At 32.0% G+C, this 22,072-nt stretch overlaps 1 protein-coding gene across 1 annotated transcript; it reads right to left on the bottom strand.

Annotated features, from left to right (window-relative positions):
- Positions 1-4,280: 4,280 nt before the first annotated feature.
- On the bottom strand, positions 4,281-6,507 carry LOC143043776 (uncharacterized). The gene is made up of 4 exons (XM_076215954.1): positions 6,397-6,507; positions 5,966-6,103; positions 4,920-5,060; positions 4,281-4,393 (listed from the first exon to the last, which is right to left on the bottom strand). Exons 1-4 carry the CDS (start codon positions 6,446-6,448, stop codon positions 4,281-4,283), a joined length of 444 nt encoding a protein of 147 aa, XP_076072069.1. The 5' UTR covers positions 6,449-6,507.
- Between the last annotated feature and the right edge of the window lie 15,565 nt (positions 6,508-22,072).

Raw genomic sequence — 22,072 nt, 5'->3', positions numbered from 1 at the left:
AGTAACATATATAGTTATTAATGTCTATGTCATTTGGTGTCATGGGGAGAGTTGTATCACTGGCAATTATACCACATCTTCTTATTTGTATACTAAAAAAAAATTCTGGACATACGGAAATTACGGACAATCAAACAATAATAGCCCATTGAACAGCCAAATTATAATATTGATTTCTTAAAAACTAACTTTGAAGGCTACATTAATCATCAGCTGTCTAATAATGAACTTGGATACACAATTAATTTTATATTTGAAAAATCCTCTGGGGCCAAAATGCAGAATCTACTTCCCTTCTAATACACCTGCGATCATCCCAGGTTTTATTGGGGTTCGTGTTGCTAAGTTTTTAGTTGTATATGTTGTGTTATGTAGACTTCTGTTTGTCTTCTCGTCGGCCTTCGTTTTTTGCTATAACTGTTGGTGGTACATTTGAGTTTGATTGTTACTTTTGTATCTGTGTTTTACACCTCCTTGCAAAAGTACAGACGCGTACTGTACATGGAGGAATTTGTGTATAGTTAAAAATAAATAGTGACAATATATTTTTGCAGACGCAAAACTATGAGAGTTAATCAGAGCTGCACATATTTTATGAGAATCGTGTATCAGTAATGTATACTCGTGTATGGCCGAGTATAGATCGAAGAGTGGTCGAATGTGGTCAGGTACAGATCGGGTATTGGTCGAGTTGGTCTGGGATAAAAATAAAATATAGAAGTCGCAGTGATCATGAAGTGATCGGGCATTGGTCGAGTTGATCTTGACCACATATCGTATAGGTTGTCCTTGATCGGGAAATGGTCGGATATTAGTCGAACAAAGATCGAAATGATCGAGTACTGATCGGTAAACTATTTCTATTCCGACCAAACTCGATATCTACACGATCCTTTCCCGATCAATTCAACCTCTACTCGACGAATTATCGATCTCTTCTCGAGTGACTGGCTTCTCGATCCTTATTCGAATGTTTTTGACATGTCAAAAACTCTCGGGTAGAAAGTCAGATCGATGACGACTAAGGTAAACAAACCCGAACATTCTTGTCGATTAAGACAGACCAGTCTGCCGATCGCTTAATTTGTCTTGATCGAGATTGATCGAGTTGGTCTGATCGGCAGTGTGACCCTAGCTTAACAATCATAACTTTTCCTCTTCAAAAATATGTTGTCACTATTTATTTTTTTACCTGTACACAAATTCCTACATGAACAGTACGTGTCTGTACCTTTTCAAGGAGGGGTAAAATTTATAAAAGAGAGAAAAGATATCAAAGGAACAACAAAACCCAAGGTCGACACAGCGAATAACGAAAACCGACGAAAAGACAAACATTAGTCCACATAAAACAACATAGAAACTCAAACTTAGCAACTCAATATCCAAAATAATCTTGGATGATCTCAAGTATTCCGAAATTAGGTCAAGGTTAGGTGAATCCTGACAGAAGAACAAGGATCCTATATATCAATTCCAACAGTTTAAGTATCTAATTAATTGTAAAAGCAGACGTAATCGTGTGATTGCAGTATTTATGTAGTTTGCTGGTGCTTAATTCCATTTTCAGCACTCTTGGATTAAATATGGCGGTCATGTTATAATTTGAATAAGTCAAAGTACCCTGTGAGAACGATTGTATTTATCCAAGAACAATGGCAATCCGGATTCCCAGTCAATCAGTATGGTTGATAATTTTATACCATTTAAAACAAATGTCGTTGTTAATCACTGACTTTTATACATGTATAAGTGCTCTTTAGTGAGTAAATTTTGACCCAATTTTTATTTCAAAATTCAATACGCCATATTATTATAGTAGTTAATTTGAGCTTGATTCACTATAACTCTATTTACAGGTGAACGTCATTAAGGTTCATCATAACGTTTTGGCTAATATGGCCGTTTTTACATCACAATTTTGATCTGAGTACAGACAAACCTGCAAGAGTTTTAAGGGATGGCAGGAACTAGATGTTTATATTTCAAATGCATTTCATGTTTCAGAAAATTATAAACTTTACTAGATTTTGCCCTTCAGTTTTTTTCGTTCCTGCAGAAGGTGCCAAAATAAACTAAGTTGGGAAAAAGGTTAGAGAATATCCCCTCGTATAATAGATGTTGTGAGTAGTATTGATTTAAGTAGACAATAGATGAACAATAGACATCTGCAAAAATTAGGTGATTTAAACTGTGGAACTAAGTGGATCGTATCAAATGAAAATCGGGTGCTTGTTTATTTTGCTATCTTCTGCTGACTGGAAAACTGCACATCAAAATCCAGATAAGTTTTTAATTTTCTGAAACGTATACAACTGTTACATATCTAGTTCCTGCCATGCTTTAAAACTTTCCTAGATTTATCAGGTTGTCTGTACTCATTGGAAATTTTCAGGTGTAAACCACGTGGTGTAAACACGGCCATTTTTTTCAATTCCTTATGAAGAACCTTAATCTCTATCGTCAAACAAAAATCAAGTTTCTCAAACTACAAATTATTTACCTGTATTCATAAAAATCAACTGTTGGAGAAACATGTACATACCCAGTAAACAAGCAAAAAATGCCATTTTGACAATAACACGATTTAGCATTTTGCATGTTTGCCTTTTTGGTGTGAATTATCCATTCATAACGTTTCTGCTGTCGAAATTTATCCGGGAAACATGTGTCATACGCACAATAATCAATAAAATACAATCTGTATTATTTTTATTATAAAAGATTGTAGATATTTAACAGTTTGTTTACTTCTTTTATTTCGGCTTCAAGATTCACTTCCCTGGTTCACTGCCTCGACTGAAATGATAAACATTGTCTTGTTAAAATATATCATAACATTTACGGTACACGCTTTTATGTAAAAGTTGCAAATTCGATGATTCCAATATTTGAAAATCCATTTTGTTTTAATTTGAAGAGCTTAGAAAAAACAAAAAGGACCAAAATTATATGAAAGGAGTAAACTAAAACAAATACCAATCTTAAAGTAAAATTCGAATCGAAAAGTCCTTTAACAAATGGCAAAATCAAAGACACATACACATTAAACGAATGGAAAACAACTGTCATATTCCTGACTTAGTACAGTAATTTCCGTACGGTGAAAATGGTGAAGTAAACCTGTTTTATAGCTAGCTAAACCTCTCATTTGTATGGCATTTGCATGAAATTCCATAATATTGAGAGCAATATGTGACCAGATAAAACTGGCATAAAAGGTAAACATATCAAAAAGTGGGACACAGCAGTAAACACGGTGTTATAACCTCAATGTTTATATACATGTTTCCATGGATAGGAAATGGCAAAATGTAAGGTATAAGTATTCATGTTAAAATTAAAACAGAAAATCAGCTATTTTTGTAAGCTTTATATTAGTTGAATATTGATCATGCACTAATTAGTTCTAAGTACAAACTTTTTTTCAGATTTCATAGTGAGGCTATTTATGAATTTAAATGAGTGTCATTTGTGAAATCTATATTTGTCAAGTCAGGATTAGTCTATATTTTTTTTAAACCAATACATTGGTTATTTAACTTTTAAATCTGTTTTCAAGATCAGTTTCTTCGAAAGTGGTTTACTTAGATGGATAACTTTTAGCGCTGCGAACATTTTTCTAAATCTCAGTTTGGTCTTGAAAATTATATATTGCGTTTTCCAGAGGAGAAAAAAATCAGGATTTCGAAACTGAAAACATACAATCTTAAATTCCATAGCAACTGCCAGATGATAAAACATCGATAGTACCGATCGTTTGATGAATCGTTTTGGTTATAAATATCTTAATGTATACGTATGTAATGATACAACTATATCTGAACTTCGAAAGACTCTATATATTATATAACATACCACTCTGTGCTAAAAATAGAAGATATGCTATCATTATTTGACTGTCAGATATTGCATAATTTACATTTAATTAATCAAGATTGTCAAATGTATCGCTAAACAACGCGTTCTCTGAGAATAGCTTTACGAAATTAAGTGGTATCAATCCAGGTATTTTGTTTATATAAAGGTATGTGATACATTAATTCTTTAACAAAAAACTCAAGAGTAAAATCTTTTCTACAGACATGCCGATGGTACCCGTAAAGTTAGGACCGTTTCATTTACTTTGGATCTATTATGAAAATCATGTAAATTTCGGCTCTTTATAAATAAATCTTTGAAATTCGAGTAAAAATATTGGTAAATTAAACACATTTGAAATTTGAAAACTTGCGATAAATTGGTCAAAAGAGTCTCTTAAGAGTTGATATGATTTAAACTTACCAGCATACAGAGTCAGCAAATTGTGCACAGCAAAATTCTTCCTGTTCGTTACCTGGCGGACAACGCCCCCGACAACATTCGAAATTTGATGGACAAGTGGTAACACCACCTGTAACACAATGGAATGTTTTTGCAAATCATGTTATAAAAACATAGCAATCAATAATTATTGCATTTCATAACAACTTATCTTTAATACTGTTTCATTGTTTATTTTTTTCATCTTTGATAAAATCTGAGGACTTTGATCAGGAAAGGTTTTTTTCAAATTTTTCAAAACGTTCTCCCGTTTCCCCATATATTATTTTAGTCTTCTGATTTTAGGTTAGCAGCTATCGTGCGATTCATGCTTTAATTTGTAATTAGTATTACCATTCTACGAATGATGATTCCTTGAATATTTAGCACTTATAAAACAAAAGTAGAATTATGATTCATTGCAAACCTTTTTATCTGATGAAATTCAGATTCATTTAGCCATGATATATAATTTTTTTAATTTTTGTTGTGCCGCTTGCATTGTTGATAAATTTGTATATTGTTTTTCGGATAATCAATTTTTTGCGTCCAGGTTTTTGATCGATTATAAATAAAAATAAAATTATTTAAGAATCTGTGATAATTTTATTACTTACATGGTGTAGTTGTATTTACTGTAGGTGTCGTTGTCGAAATAGGTGTACAACAAAACATGTTGCCACAACAACCGTGTGTATCTTTCACTCCATCACATGTTTCACCTTCACTCATACATGTAGAACCAACAGGACATGTGTCTGGGAATAAAATGTTGTGTGATTAGCAGATTTCTCACAGTGGCGACTGCTTTGTGATTAATAAGGGAGCAACCATTTAACTTCAAGAGAGGTAATGTTTTTTGTTTGAGTCAGAATAACTATATTGACTTTTTTTAACGCTACCTATCAAATTATTTTTTTCAAAATTTAACACTATAATGTATGGGGGAAATCTGGATTTAGAATATCTTTTTTGTCCTCTGCTTGAACAGAATATTAATTTTCTTCAATTTGGGGATCAGAATATTTTTTGGGGGAAAAACAATACCCCCCCCTTTTGAAGTTAAATGATCATTCCCTTATGAAAAGATGATTTCATTAAAAAAAAAAGTGGTATATATACTAACATGGCTAACTTGTCGTTGGTTGTTGTCTTTCATATTATGTTTTTTCTTTTACATTCATAGCATTTGCTCGGGTTGTAATTTTTTGAACATGTTTCTTCTTTGATTGAGCATTTTCTAATTTGTAATCGGTATAATTTCTTATTATTTATAAACATATATTGTAGTGTGTATGTTTAGATTCATTCAACAGTCGTCGAAAAGCGTTAAAATAGAGATTTTCTAAATACTTTTACCCCTATAATGATGAACAAATACATGTATTTTGAAAAAGAAATTGTTAAAAATGTAAAGCAAAAATATTGTCCAAAATTTACTTATCAAAACATACCGCCCTTGATATTGACACAGCAGTTGCTTCTTATCTCTTTTCTGGTAATAATATAACATTGTACAATGTGATATTTTGAGTATTTGAACAGTCTATTGTCTCGCATATAAGAGGGGCCCCTCATATAAATTCAGGACATTCACATAATCAATATTTTATGTAGGACGGTACGAAATCCTACGATAATGTTTTTTAAATTAGTAACTTACCAGTACATTTACAACATGGTTTCCCACATTGACATCTTACTGGCAGTGTCTCCACGTTCCCTCCTAACGAGCTGCATGTTTTAGAGGTTGAACAATACCCACCATAAACATCGGTACATGTATTATAGTTTGCCTCACCTGTAATTTAAAACAAATCAGTGTAATTGTAATTGTTAAAAAAAACCAAATGTGTCATACAAATCTAAAAAAAAGTGAAATACACTTTGAACAAATGTAAAACATTAAAAATCAGATATGTATTGTATTCAATGGTTTTAGATTTATTTAAAAGCTTTGACATACATTTCAGAAACTGATCGTAGTAGCTGTATTTAGATGTGATGTCCAATTAACTCACAACCTCTGCACATTGTTATATATTTGATAGATTCATTCATCTTATAAAAAAGTCATTGAAAATAATCACTTACCTTTAGTTACAATGAAAGCCACAAGCATCACGAACAGAGAAGTTTTCCCCATGTTATTTATTTTTGAGGTTTACAACAAGAATGAGTGAAATAACGAGCGTGATAGTTTTATAATCTGAATGAGTCATGTCATTACCACGTGGCCAATGGACCATACATGATGCTGCTGTTGGTTTATGATTGATCCATACGTCTTTAGCGAAGGAGTACATAATTATGATAGGCGTGTTCAATGTCTGTGACCAGATAGTGATCGACGAAGAACACTATAACATATGGTCTGCATGACGATCAATGCATGCGCATTGGCGGACAATTACTCTGGTAAAGCATCTGGTTTTCGCGCCAATTTTAAGTCCATGTGGTCCCACCAGATCTTTCCTGAATTATATACCAAAATAGAATTTTCGAATTGTAATCATAAACGCTTTGCTACTCCTTTTTGCTTATTACCGAAATCATTCGTTGTCCTACAACAATCGGCTATTATATTTTACAAAAGCTAGATTATTTGATCGAATCCATGATTGTTTTTTTTAAAGAATAATAGTTATTTTTTTTAACCTAAAGGCAGTTCACTTACCAGCTGACTTGCAACAGCTTTCACGGTCAATGTACGTTGTGATATTAATAGTTTAACGAATAGAATGTTCTTAAGATAAAACTTACTATGTACTTGTTAGTTAGTTAAATTCTTAAATACATACGTATATGAATGCAAATCATCTAAACGGAAAAACGATGAAAAAAAAATCCAAGGAAAATTATCAAATGGCAAAATTAAAATCAAACATATCAAATGAGTGCGTACAAGTGCTATTCCAAATAGATGGAAAAGTAGGATAGAAGGTAGTTCTAAACTTGATAATACAGTAAATAAATTAGTAGATAAAGTTAAAAAAGATCCAAAATCTTGTAAATTTTATATAATTTATTTCTTGAGGATAATAAAGTTTTATCACTATCTTTCCGTGACAAATGGGAAATAGACTTAAATATACAGATTGAAGATTGGAATGCAGTTATTCCATGCCCTTCGTTATTACCAAAAATTCGTTTTTACAAAATTTTCAATTTAAGATTGTTCATAGGATTTTACACTGTAATTCCTTTTTATATAAATGTAAATTAAAAGAAACTGAACTATGCACATTTTGTTCAAAAGTTAGAGAAAATATTTTTCACGTTTTTTGGGAATGTAATGTAACACAAAACTTCTGATTATCCATTATAGATTGGATTAAAAATTATGAAGTCTTCTTGCCTTTTAGTGCAAAAGAGGTCATTTTAGGTGTGTCTGAGGATTTTTTCAACAGTAAAACAGTTAATAATATCTTGTTGTTACTTAAATATTATATATACAAATGTAGATGTAAGAGCATATTGCCCACAAAATATGGTGGGATAGAATATTTAAAGTCTTGGATTAAAATAGAAAAATACTCTGTATGTTTCTTAACCCCTACACAAAAAATAAAAATGGATCAGAAGTGGCAATTGTTAGAAGCAGCATTTAATTAACAAAATCAATTGTAATATTTATATCTTATTATACCATTATGATTTAATCGATCTTACAAGTATTAATTAGCTTTTTATACTTTGTGTCTAATGCTGTATTATGTAATTTCACATGTTTCATCTTGAAAAATAAGATAATTACAAAAAAAAACAATACTTCATATTGGAAAGAATGTGGGACTAAAACAAAGGCATATTTTGTGGTATTATAAACGTGATCGTTATAAAACAAACAAATATGTCAACAAAGAAAAACAAAAAGCATTTAAGCAAAAATGAAAGACGAGTCACAAAAAAATGACCACATGACAATAACTGATTGTAAGGATGCATAAGTACCGAACCATACCAAAAGAATATAACCAAAAATGGACTACACAGTAAATTGGTATTTACGTATTTATCTTGTTGACGTGTTTAACTCGGTGTTGGCTACTGACTCGGATTTTTTTTTCGCTTTATCACTTTATTACAATTGAAAAGAGGGTTACTACTGGTGCTTTTATTTATTTTCAAAGACTTTGTATTTTAGTGGTATTTTCATACAAAAATGTTTGATTTTCACCATTGATTTCCCCCTTGTAGTCTTTGTAAAATTTGCACTTTTAAAAAATTACCACCATTGATTTCCCCCTTGTAGTCTTTGTAAAATTTGCACTTTTAAAAAATTGTGCAGAATTTATCTTTGTTTCAAATAAAGAAATACTTGGCATGTGGAAAGCTTTATCCGGTACTGGAGACAAAATTTCACATGACATGTCATTGCATATAAGAAAATACCCATCACTTGAAGTTAACCAATCAAACTTTTTCTTTTTAATCTGTATACAAACTATGGGAACCATGTAACCTCAAGTTTACAAAATATTCTATGTAAACACCAAATGAAAAAATATGGTGCTTTGAAACAACAAAGATATATGTTGATGATCAGGAAATGTTTTACTGTGATGAAATGTAAGATTAATTTCTTACAACTGTCAATTTCAAGGGACCTTTTTTTCGACCCATTTTCGTATGCAACCAGATGTGACGTACTATGATTTGGTGGTATTACACCCCATTGTCTGTGCAATTTTATTCCTAAAGTCTTTTACAGATTCACCATCGTTGAAAACATTTTGATAGTTATCTGTGCATTCACATAAAGCACACTCTTTTGATATTTTTCATTAAAAAATAGTTTCCTTAATTGGTTGTATAAAGCTTAATAATTTCGACCTACAGTTTTTGATAATATTGAGAATGGAAATAAGGGATTGTGTCAAAGAGACAAAAAAAAACGATCAAAGTGCAGAGAACAGCCCTAGACCACCAATGAGTCTTTGACACAGCGTTTGTTTATTTTGCGTATATAAAGATTAAGAATTGTCTCATTTGTAATGGTTGTATGTCTATTATTTTCTGGTATGTCGTTGCTCCATTGTTTCATGTTATCTTTTTTTACTTTTTGCTTTATAAAATACCGATAGCAGTTTTCATAGTTAAGTTCTGATAGCTAGAATCTTTTGTTTTAAGGATATCTATCATTTTTCTGGTATTGTCTATCTAACATGTCCAAGTATTAATACTTCGGCTATCCAGTTTTTTTTCAAACTATAGAAATATTGTTCATGTATTTATTTTCATCAATAAATTTATAAATAAAGATCATACTACTGTTTATTCAGAATTACTGATTTACATATTAGTTTCCATGTTTTATTTCCACATAATTTTATTGCGTATTTATCTATTGATTAAATTATTGATTGCTGTATAATATGTTGACATATACTTTTACTATTTCATGCTGTGAATATTATACAAAACGTCCCACTTGTTGTTTGTTTTCACATCTGTAAATGAATTTTTAATGAAATGTACTATCAACTATACCATCCTAGACTGATAGACCATATGTCGTTTTGTAAATGTATGTTTTTGTTTATTCGATCACTTAACGGCCATTATAAAATATCACTAATAATGACAAATGCACATTTCAACAATACACGTCCCTTCAGTGGTGCACAAGTCAATAACATTCGAATAACCCAAACTTGAAACAAAATATAGTTTTCAATTTAGAATAACTTCAACAAAACTACCAGCAAATTTCATGACAAAATATGCGTTTTTGTTATGCAAATCAATGAAGTAATGACTACTGATACATTCGGGAACAAACGATCAACCTGCAGAGGTACAAAATCGAGACAGTTCGAGACTTCTCTGACGCATTTTATTGACACAAAGCTCATAGGAAATACGAGATATTAATTTACAATTACTGCATAATATATACATTATATAGGAATGAATAGGCCGGAATTATTTTTTAATACAATAAGTGAAAATTAAAAGCTACGAGGTTAATAGTAGTCTTACAATTTATTTTTGAAGTAGAATCTGAAAGTTCGAATTTTTCAAATCTTTTATTTCTTCTTTTTATCTAATTCATATATTATTTTGTTAATTTGGGGATTAAAATCGACCTTCTGTTATCCAGTTTATTTCTAACAGTCGAAGTATTTTCTTTTCATCGATATGACCGTAGATTATATTGTATTTGATCCAACTGAACATCATAACTGGTTTAGGTTTCGTTTTTTTCCCATATAGTTTCTCTGCGTATTTCTCTATTTATCAAGTTATTGATTTTATATATATATATCAGACACATATACTTTTACTATTTCATGCTCTGAATACAAAAAAAAAAACATTCCGTCAAACATTTTTTGGTAACATCTGTAGATCAATCGACAATCCTCAGCTGACTCCGCTTCTCTCCTTTACATGAGGTACGGAATCGGCCAAGTTGTGATGATTGATCTGTAGATAAATGATAAAAGCATTTTACTTTTAAGTATATTCTCCTTGATTGAGGTCATTTCCAGTATTAAACATTTCATATTTATACTATTCATAGCCTTCTAAGTTCAAAAATATATGGTTGCTAAGGTGTTTTAAGTCGTTGCTAGGGACTTGACCTCTGACCTTGACCAAACTTTGTAGATCTTCTAATGCTGAATATTTTTGCAATTCAAAGTTTCTTTCTATCTCTAACCACTTTTGAGTTATAAGCAAACAATCATCATTTCGGACCCCAAAAACAGTTTTGGTGCCCTAGTTCCATAACAGTTGGTCCAATATTTTAAATTCAACATAACAAATGTAGATCTTGACAGGACACACATTTTCTCTGTTACATTTTATCAGCCATCTTTTACGGTTATTGAGTTAATTTGATAACAAGCTAAGGTCAAAATCTAGGTCATGACTTTGACCTTTGACCTTAGATTAATTTTCATGGTCACGTGAATTGATGATCATTGGTGATGATCCTAGGTGGCTACAACTTACGGTTTCTGAGTTTTAGTGGCCAACCGACATTGGTTAATTTTCAAAGGGGCATAACCCTACCAATGAGTCGTTGAAACATTTCGATTCAAATGTAATAAAGAACCAAGGTCTGTTCTTGAACAAATTCCACCATTTGTTTTTTTCTACCTATTATGGTTATGGAGTTAGAATGATAACAAGGTTTTCGGTGTTAGGGAGATAACCGCTGTAAAGCAAATGTTACGGGGTCATACCCTCACCACAAGATAGCTTTTTGTCAACCAATAATAGATACCTAATATCATTTCAACATGTCGCGTACTTTTTTGGGGAAATTTCGTTAAAGTTTGGCGGAAAGAATAATAATAATCAGAAGATATACAGTAAGGTCTTTCCTTATAGAAAAAGGAAAGACCTTAACTATACTCATGGAAAATTGAAATTCAAATTAAAAAAACACTTTTTTATTTTTTTGTTAAATAATTTGTTGAAATAGAACTAGTTAAACATTATTTAGATAACACCTGAGTTTAATCAATAAATATCGACTCTATCAGTTCTAATATGCACATGCAGCTACTGTACTCGTAAACACTAAAACAGATGTTTTTATCCTCATTGTTTTCAACACTTAAAATAACCAAATTTATAAATTTATATTATTGACTCCTTGTAACTGGTCATCCACAACTCATAACTGGATCAAGGTGGCAGATATCCAGCGTGAGGGAAGCAGGTGGCACATATCCAGCGTGAGGGAAGCAGGTATGTCGCTGTGATAATTGCACGTATTGTTGGTCATCACCATTCCACTATAAGTCGTTTTCAGAATAAAAATCAGGCAAGAAACGATGTTAAAGACCTTCCGAGGTCAAGAAGACCCCATATAACATATGTTAGGGAAAAAAAAGCATAAGGAAGGTTGGTCAGAAGGAAACTTATTGCAAACAATACAATCATAAAAAGAGAATGATGACCATACAGGAGCCTTTAAGGTAACACGATACCGAATGACGTTACGCCATGAGTTATCGTTCCTGACGTTATCGAATAACGTTCAAACATATAAGCCAATGCAGCAGGTTTTGTGTGTCATGGTAACTTTCCCTAGATGCAGAGTGCCGAGAGTTTTGATGCAATACGTAGCGGTTATTTGACATAGATTGTTTTATCGTTTTCAGGCAATCATTCTGCTCATAGATTGTTAATCTTTAAAAAGTATTACTTTACTTTTTAAATATTCTGTTTCTTTGATATTTTTAGCATCTTCACACTTTATCTATATATGTTCTTATGCATAACAGACACAGTTTTATCACTTTATTTTTTTTCTTGGTCTAGATATAGGAAGATGTGGTGTGAGTGCCAATGAGACAACTCTCCATCCAAATAACAATTTATAAAAGTAAACCTTGGTTTATTTTTGCAATAAATACTTATTCATGATTCACGCCGTATCCCCATGAAATTTTGTTTTGAATGTAGAAATCTAATTTATAGAAGCTTAGGATGATGTGTGAAAAAACGGGGAATTTTACAACTATTAACGCGTTTTAAATTAAATGGTCATCAAAAACACCTCTCGGACAAAATTGAAATTTATTTGGATGAGAATATGGATGTAATTAGGGGGGAAGTACAATACAAGCAGACGTTGAAAATCATACAGAAAATAGTTTGTTTGTATGGAATGTAAAAAAAGTGGTTATTTAGCCGAATAACTTTTCCTGTGTTCCATGTGTAAACAGTCTCAGGAATGTATTGGTCTGTACAGAGTAAATTCGATATATTTTTGGAAATATTTTAAAATACAATGCCAGCTTTGTAATCGTATAAACCAGGTCTACTCAGGACGGACAGCAACATCGGAATGAAGTATTATAAAGTTAACGAAGGCTGAGAAATATATGGGCACTTGATTCGGCAGAAATAAAATAACAAAATTCAGGTTCCGTTACAGTCTGAATAAAGCCAGCCCCGAGTAGCCACTTCCGTCTACAAACGCAAGTTGATAGTTGGGGCTGGCTGTAGTCAGACCGGTTCCGTGTTCCCTGATTCCGTTATAATTTTTTTCTTGAAATTTACATGCAAACGACTGACTTTTTATTCAAACGGCAAGAGACTGTAAAAAAGCTAGATCTTGAAATCATTTAGATTTTATATTCGTGTTAATTTACGCTTGCATGGGTATTCGGTGTTTTTTTAGTTTTGAGTTGGAAATAATGTACATGTACAAGCTGGGAGAACAAAAGACTGAAAGAAAATTAACAAAGTTACCTTTTCGGGCTCTAAGGGCCATATTGCTCGCATACTAGGCGTCGGGAAAGGCCCGGAAAGTTTATTTCTTAAAATTAGTTTTTAGAACAAGTATATAAGTATATATATATATAAAAAAAAAAAGATGTGGGATGATTGCCAACGAGACAACTGTCCACAAGAGACCAAAATGACACAGACATTAACAACTATAGGTCACCGTACGGCCTTCAACAATGAACAAAGCCCATACCGCATAGTCAGCTATAAAAGGACCCGATAAGACAATGTAAAACAATGCAAACGAGAAAACTAACGGCCTTATTAATATATATTTTAAAAAAGGACGAAAAACAAATATGTAACACATAAACAAACGACAACCACTGAATAACAGGATCCTGACTTGGGACAGACACATACATAAATAATGTGTATAGCGTCAGTTAAAATTTTCCCGACCATCATCGCGGATGCCCTGCCTCTATTGCAAAACCTACCTACATGTATTGTATTTATTGTTAACTTGTTCTCGTCCTGAACATGCATGAAATATTTTCCACTGGACGTTAACCAACCAATAATCAAAGCAATCAATCCTACAATTTACACCCGTAACTTGGAACTTTAGTTGTTAAAATTTAAATCATTGCCTCTAATTTTTTCAAAAATACGACAAATTTTAAACGCAGACCGCGAGGAAGACCAAAATTGAACAGTTACTCAAAACTAAATATATATGTTACCGCTTGCTCATTATGGAAGTGGGGTAACATGATACTTTATTTATAATTCAGTCCCTCCCCGTAATCGATCTCTCTTACCTACGTAATGTAGTAAGCGGAATATAACGACTGAATTATTCGGGTTAACAGTTTGGAAGGTTTGTCCGACTTGCTGAGGAAACAAGTAACACATTTACACCACGCAGAGTACACTATACTACATGTATTGTATGTACCAAGTCAAGAATATGACAGCTGTTTATCATTCTTTTGATGTTTTTCAGCTTTTGATTTCGTCATTTGATAAGGGATTTTTTCGTTTTGAATTTTTCTTGGAGTTTTGTTTTTTTATTTTTTGTAATGTGTATTTTATCAGGATCATTATTTTTCCTCATTATTTTCACAAATAACAGAATTATTGATCTTTTTTGAGTGATGCATCAAATGTGCCTTTTATAAACAACTGTTTTCAAAACTGTATTGTATCGTCCCGAGCATGCATGAACTATTTGCCACTGAACGTTAAACAACCATCAAACCGAGTAATTAAAAAACTGTTAAATGAATCAAATGTTTTAAAATACTATATTTCTGCATCACGGGATGCAGTGATGATACGACCATTGTCTAATATGATGGAGTTAAAAATCAGTAATTCGGATGAATCTCACGTGAAATGTTTCATTTAATTTTCACGTAAATCTGAAGGTACTTTTTATGGTTTCAATCAAATTTTAGAACAAAGATATTATTTAAATAATTTTATTTCAAATATTTACGTGAACTTAACGTGTAAAAAATTCCGGTGATTTATGCATGAACTATTATCATAAATTAAGATTCACATGGAACCTGTTCACGCAAGTTTCAAGTATATGCTCGTTTGATGTGAAAATCAGACGATATTAATATTAATTCATATGAGTGAAATTCCTTGTGCAGGATGAAATAAAATTATATTTGATTCAGTAGAATTTTATATTGCATTTAATACTAGGAACTTTACGACAGTCGACAGGGGAAATGAAAATAAAATATACTCATTCAGATCCCGACACATATTTTTCTCTCCATTTCTCTGAGAAGGAATAACGTTATATTCCGTACACCATAACGTCACACGTTTTTGGTCAAGTTCTAGGCCTATCGATCAACTTTGAAGCCATTTATTTCAAAAACAAGGATGGTGACATATGAGTTTCTATACGTGTATGGATTCACTATGCAATCCTGGATATTATGTTAGTTTTTGTTTTTCTCCGTATATAAGAAAATAGCCATCCATTCGAAAATCTAAAAAGGTAAGCTGAAAAAAAGGCATTTCCCCTATATACCTAAGTAAATTTGTCGCCAAAATTGACGTTTTCCTATGAAAATTACAAAAAAACAAAAATGGTGACCCCCATTTTTTATTACATATTCCGATGTAACTCGATTCAAAGTAGACGTATGCCAAAAATTTTGGAAATCGGGAGATATGGCATTCGGTATCGTGTTACCTTAAACAAGAACTGTTCGAGATCGGCTCATCGCTACTGGTTATCGTGCGATAATACCATTTCGGGACCTTTGCCTACGAACAGACACACAAATGCCCGTATGCAATATAGTGCAGAGCTCGCCAAAGTTGAAAATTAGCGTCGTGGAGGAAGATCCATTGTTCCAATGGAATTCGGTTTATCTTCCTTGGCCCAATCGTAGCCCGAATTTGAACAATATCGAGCATATATTGGACACTATTGGGCGTAAAGTGCACGAAAGGACACCCGTGTTCAAACAGGTCATGAAATAAACAATACCCTTCGTCAAGAATGGTTGCTGCTAGCTTAGAAACAAATTAGTCTACTTATGGCAGGAATCAGAAGACGTTAAGATGCGGTTATCCGTTTGAATGGAGGCTGCGCACAAAGTACTAATTCTTTGGCATATAACGATCAACCATGATGTGAACAATCATCTAAAGATTTTTTTTGAAATGTCTGACATTGTAAAGTTCGAATACAGTAAAAGTTGTAAAATGCTTTTTTTTGGACAAAAAACACTTCATTTTGTTATAAAAATTTTGGTTAGATAAAACTTTTTATGTTCATACATTTTTTGTTCGTTTTAAAGCCAATGTCATCATTAACTACGTTTCAATATTTTTTAACCAATATTTTATAATATTCCATCCAAAATAAGAGACTGATTCTTCAAGTTTTAAAAAATCAAGGTGTTGCAATACTTTTTTCCATGTGTATAGATCGGAATAATGTTTTTGTATGAATAAGTTTTTTGCAGTTTACGCTGGAAGTAAAATCTATAATTTTTCATTTACATCAATTGACCGTTTTCGTCAATAAATGCATCAAATTACACAAGTCATACACTTTAACAGTTTCATACAATGCTTGTTGTTAACATCTTTTGATGATTTTTAAATGCATTGTACTATTAAGCAGATCTTCCTTGTCTGACAACATATGAAATTATCGGTTAATGATTATTGAAGATTCAACCATCAATCTGCCTTCACGAAATAACATTTAACGGTACTAAATGCACATTTCGACAATGTATGTCCTTTCAGTGATGCTCGAGTCAAAAACCAAAACCTAAAACAATTCTCATTTTTTTTGTGATTTTTTTCTTCTCCTATTCTGTATGTTATTTTTATATTTTGCGATCCTTATTGAACATCCCTTTCTGTTGTTTTTTTTATGTGCAATTTTATTGTTTTACAAATGAATCATTTATTTGATGATTTATATTACTTTCATCTGTTCAAATGCATACGTGTAAATCAACACGATCGCAAATTGAAATGTGACTTAATTCGGAATATTACTTCAATGAAATCTTGTAACATTGTTAATAATGATTATGAAAATGTTATATATTTTACTTTATTACTAATACATTTTGAAAATATAATCAATCAATGGGAACTTGTAAATATTTCTTTATTCACCAAGTTATAGATTATATATTCATATATATATATCAGATACATATACTTTTACTTATCATGCTCTGAATATAATTAATAAACCTTTCGTCAAATTTGTTTTGCTAACATCTGTTGATAAATGTTGAATGCATTGTTTTTTTTAACCATTACTTCCTGGATTGACAACATGTCTTATTATCTGTTACTGATTTTAATTTATTCAATCACTAAACTACATTATCAAATATCCTTAACGGTAACAAATGCACATTTCTCAATGCATGTCCCTTCAGTGATACTCAAGTTCAAACATTTGATATCGTTAACTTAAAACAAAAATGGAACATTTATAAAAAGGACCTTTCCACATTCGGATATTGAATCAGGGTTATACACGATGGTGACGTAGTCATGAATTCTGTATAACTTCCACATAAATACAATATGGGGTTTTCATATGTAAGAACTGATACATTCGAGAGCAGACAATATGCATAGCAGAGGGGCAAAAGATACCACAAGGACAATCAAACTCATAGATCAAACATAAACTGACAACGCTATGGCTAAAATAGAAAAAAAAACAAGCAAACAAATAATAGAACACCACACACAACAAAGAAACTAAAGACTAAGCAACACGAACGCCACCAAAGACTGAGGGTGATCTCAGGCGCTCTGGTGCTATCGGCCAGTCCAAAAAATAAAAATGCATGCCCTAACAGTGATTATCGATTAAAAACGTTCAAATATCAAAAACGAATAAAAAAACGGGAAGCTATTATTTAATTAAAAACCAGATTTAACCATATCGGGATATGGAATCGAAATTATAAATGAAGGAGACATAGTCTTTAACATGTTTAATTCATATAAACTGCCACACAAAAACAGCAAATGTCATGAAAGCAATAATTTCTTTAGTTAAAACTGAAGTAATGGCATTCGGGAACAAACAATACGTCATCCTGCAAAATTATTGACAGACAGTCCAAAACAACTCTGACACATTTAGTTGACACGAAGCACATATAAAATACAGGATACAGTCAAACCTCCTTTAGAGAACACCTGTATTAAGCAAACACCTGTATTAAAAGACCATGAATTTTAGATCACCTTAGCTGTATTTGGCAAAACCTTTTGGAATTTTAGATCCTCAATGCTCTTCAACTTTATACTTGTTTGGCTTTATAAATATTTTAATATGAGCGTCACTGATGAGTCTTATTTAGACGAAACGCGCGTCTGGCGTACTAAATTATAATCCTTGTACCTTTGATAACTATTTAGTACATTTAAAATAAATGGAAAATACGAGGTAAAAACGTTTTTGCCGTTTACGCTTAGAGTAAAAACGACTTTCTATTCTTGGTTTTTGTAGTTTTCCTTCTTGGGTTTTCTTTCTTTTTTTTTCGTATTTTGCATTTTGATTTGATATCTTTGCGTTCAGAATTGAACTTTCACAATCCTGTTATGTTATTGTTTTAACTATTGGTATTTTATTTAAATCAATAGACCACTTTCGAGTTCATCCGTCACCGGCAAAAACTCGTCAATTATGCACGCCTTTATGACGTCATTTACCAGATAGAGGGGGTCGCCTGTATCCCTGCACTATTTACGTTCATCAAGCGTCTTAGTGATCGTCTTTGTGCAGGATAAACTAGAAATAATGGTTGCTCTGTAGGTACTTACTGACAATTCCCTAATGACAGCAGTGTTGATTGTCAATTTTGAGAATTCAATTTGCCGAATAATTCGTATAATATAGAATCATAGTTTTCCAACCACTCGCTCAACATTGGAAGGGAAGTGACGACGCCCCAAAACGCACAAATGACGGTGATAAAAGCGCGTATAATTGACGAGTTTTTTCCGGTGAACTCGAAAGTGGTCTATTGACCTTTATCTTCGATAAATGCATCAAATAACACATACACTTTTACTGTTACACGCTGAGCTTGATTTGTTAACATCTGTTAACGAGATGTAAATGCATTGTACTATTAAGACATCTTCCTGGTCTTGACTATATGAAAATATCGGTTAATAATTATTGAAGGTTCAAGCACCAAACGGTCATCATCAAATAACACTAACGGTACTTAATGCACCAAACGGCTATCATCAAATAACACTAACGGTACTTAATGCACCAAACGGCTATCATCAAATAACATTAACGGTACTTAATGCAATACTAGTAATATATACATGTCCCTTTAGTGATGCTCGAGTCAAAAACATTCAAATATTTAAAACATAAAATATTTCTATGTTTTTCAGTGGTTTATCTCTTTTTCTATTTGTATGTTATTTTTTTTTTCTAAATTTCGATCCTTATTAAACACCCCTTCTTGTTTTTGTGTTTTTTATTTTTAATTTGATGTGTTTTACAATTGAATCATTTATTTATTGATATTTATATCATATGTTCAAGCGCATACATTTAAATCCCCACGAATCCAAATTGAGGTGTGACTTAGTTGGAGTGCTACTTCCAAGAAATCATGTAACATGCTGTATTATGAGTATGAAAATGTTTAATATTTTGCTTCATTACTAAAACATTTCGGAAACCGACTCAATCAATGTCAACTTAAATATGACAGAACAATGGAGTAAACCTGTGCAAATGATTATGTTTTAAAAAAAGACAATCTTCAAAATACCAAGTCTACACCAAGTGTATACTCATCATAAATGGATTAATTTGTAACAGAATATGAGAAGTCGGTGGTAAGTTGTATTGATTTGTAAAGTCCGTATTTTGCACAACTTTGGGGAATTTTGGGTCCTCAATGCTCTTCAACTTTGTACTTGTTTGGCTTAACTACTTTGATCTGAGCGTCACTGATGAGTGTTATGTAGACGAAACGCGCGTCTGGGGTATTGAATTATAATCCTGGTACCTTTAATATATCTTTTTTTGAATCTATCAATTGTACTAATCTTTCGATGAAAAGGTAAGCTAAAGCCAAGAGGGATCCAAATTATTCAACATCTAAAGTTTATTATACAGTATTCAACATTGGTAGACAGTTGTTTACAGATTATTTTCTTTGATATACTTTGAATGTAGGTTCCATCTCTATATAAAATATTTTATAGATTCTTGCACAACACATTTTGACCTCCAAAACGGTGTCTCAGATTTTTACTATTGTATTTCATTCTCTCATTTGCAACATCAATTCATAAGTAAGAGATCACTAAATTCAATTGAGTATAAAATTTGTTCTATTGATGTTTTTTGAAATCTGAGACACAGTTTTGGAGGTCAAGCTGTGTTGTACAAGAATCTATAAAATATTTTGGTATGCTATGAAGAACAAAGACGCTAAATTTATTCAATTGTGGACATCACAATATAGCAACTAATTACATAACAATTGATTATATAATAATTATGTCATAATGAAATTATCACAATTTGAAAGATTAATTTTTCTTCTTTCTTTTGGTACCCCATTTATAAAATATAAAGATGGATGAAATGAATTACATCAGTTTAAAGTTATCTGATTGGGAGTGAAAAAATCTTTGTATTGTGCTACCTTTAATCTCTGATATAATAATTAACGTTGAGCCACCATGTCCAGGTTAAGCGTAATTCTTGAAGCTTGAAGCAGAATTTGTTTTGTCCAAAAAAGGAAATGATGTGAATAGAATACTAACTGAACATATTGTATTAATCGATTTAAAAAAGAAATAGTACTATCATTGCATTTTTAAATGGTTCTTGGTTATTAATAACAAATCGTCTGCGAAAAAGGGTCTTTCTGGAAGTACGCTCGAAAATAAAATGGCTTTAAAAGCAAACAAAGGAGGTGGGTAGAACAAGTATATGGTCCACAACAAATAAGCAAAAACCTAATTATGTAATATTGATGTATGCATAACCAAAACTAAAAATGACGCTTCAGATGTGTAATAATTGGATGACCCTATGCGATATGTCTGTACCCCATCCAACAAGAGATATCAAATCTTTACACATTAAAATTGTCGCCTTACATGTAAATCATCTAAGTGTCTTGTACCGTACTTTAATATTTTGAGGGTACATGATTTTGCGTGACAATGATGCATTCGTATGTGACGTTTGCACTGCTGAGTCTTATGTAAACGAAACGCGCGACTGGCGTATTCAATTATAATCATGATACCTTTGATAACTAATTACATCACTGGGTAAATGCCACTGCTGGTAGACGTTTGTACTTGTTTGGCTTGATAACTATTTTGATCTGAGCGTCACTGGTGAGTCTTATCTAGTCGAAACGCGAGTCTGCCGTATTACATTATAATCCAGGTACCTTTAATATCTATTAACATGTCCACGCAATCGGTCTCGCTCTATTTATTTTCGATTCTCTTATTCCAATTTCGTGTTTTTGTCCTGATTTGTATATTTAATAAAGGATGTTTGCTGTAAATATTATTAACAGACCTACCATTGAACATGTTTATTCGATGAATTGTAAACCACTTTAATATTTCTTAATAACATCTTATTAAGTTAATTCAAGTTTACCAGTGATAATAATAACCCATATAGTACAAAAATTCAATCAACAGTTTGTGAAATGTCTATCATCTCTTCATGATAAGTATGTTGTTGTTCCTGCAGACAAAGCTTCGAATAATATTGTCTGTGTATGTAAATCGTATTACTACGAATGTCTTGTAAAAGAATTAGGTATAAATGAGCACTCGGGTAGTCCCACATATCATTTGACAAGGATGAGATTTTAGCAAATCATAAGTCCATCATGGTTTCAATCAACATAACATTGAATACCAAATCGGAGGACTTACCTTGTTTGTATGGATACCAAAGCTTCATTAAATTTCGTACAAACAACGATATATTGCTGGCTCATCTTCATGTTCCACTAAAGAATTGTCCAAT

Source organism: Mytilus galloprovincialis, chromosome 8 (genome assembly GCF_965363235.1).
Source record: "Mytilus galloprovincialis chromosome 8, xbMytGall1.hap1.1, whole genome shotgun sequence".
Taxonomy (NCBI): Eukaryota; Metazoa; Mollusca; class Bivalvia; order Mytilida; family Mytilidae; genus Mytilus; species Mytilus galloprovincialis.
Note: the sequence above shows the minus strand (reverse complement) of the source record. Positions and strands in the feature narration are given on the sequence as shown.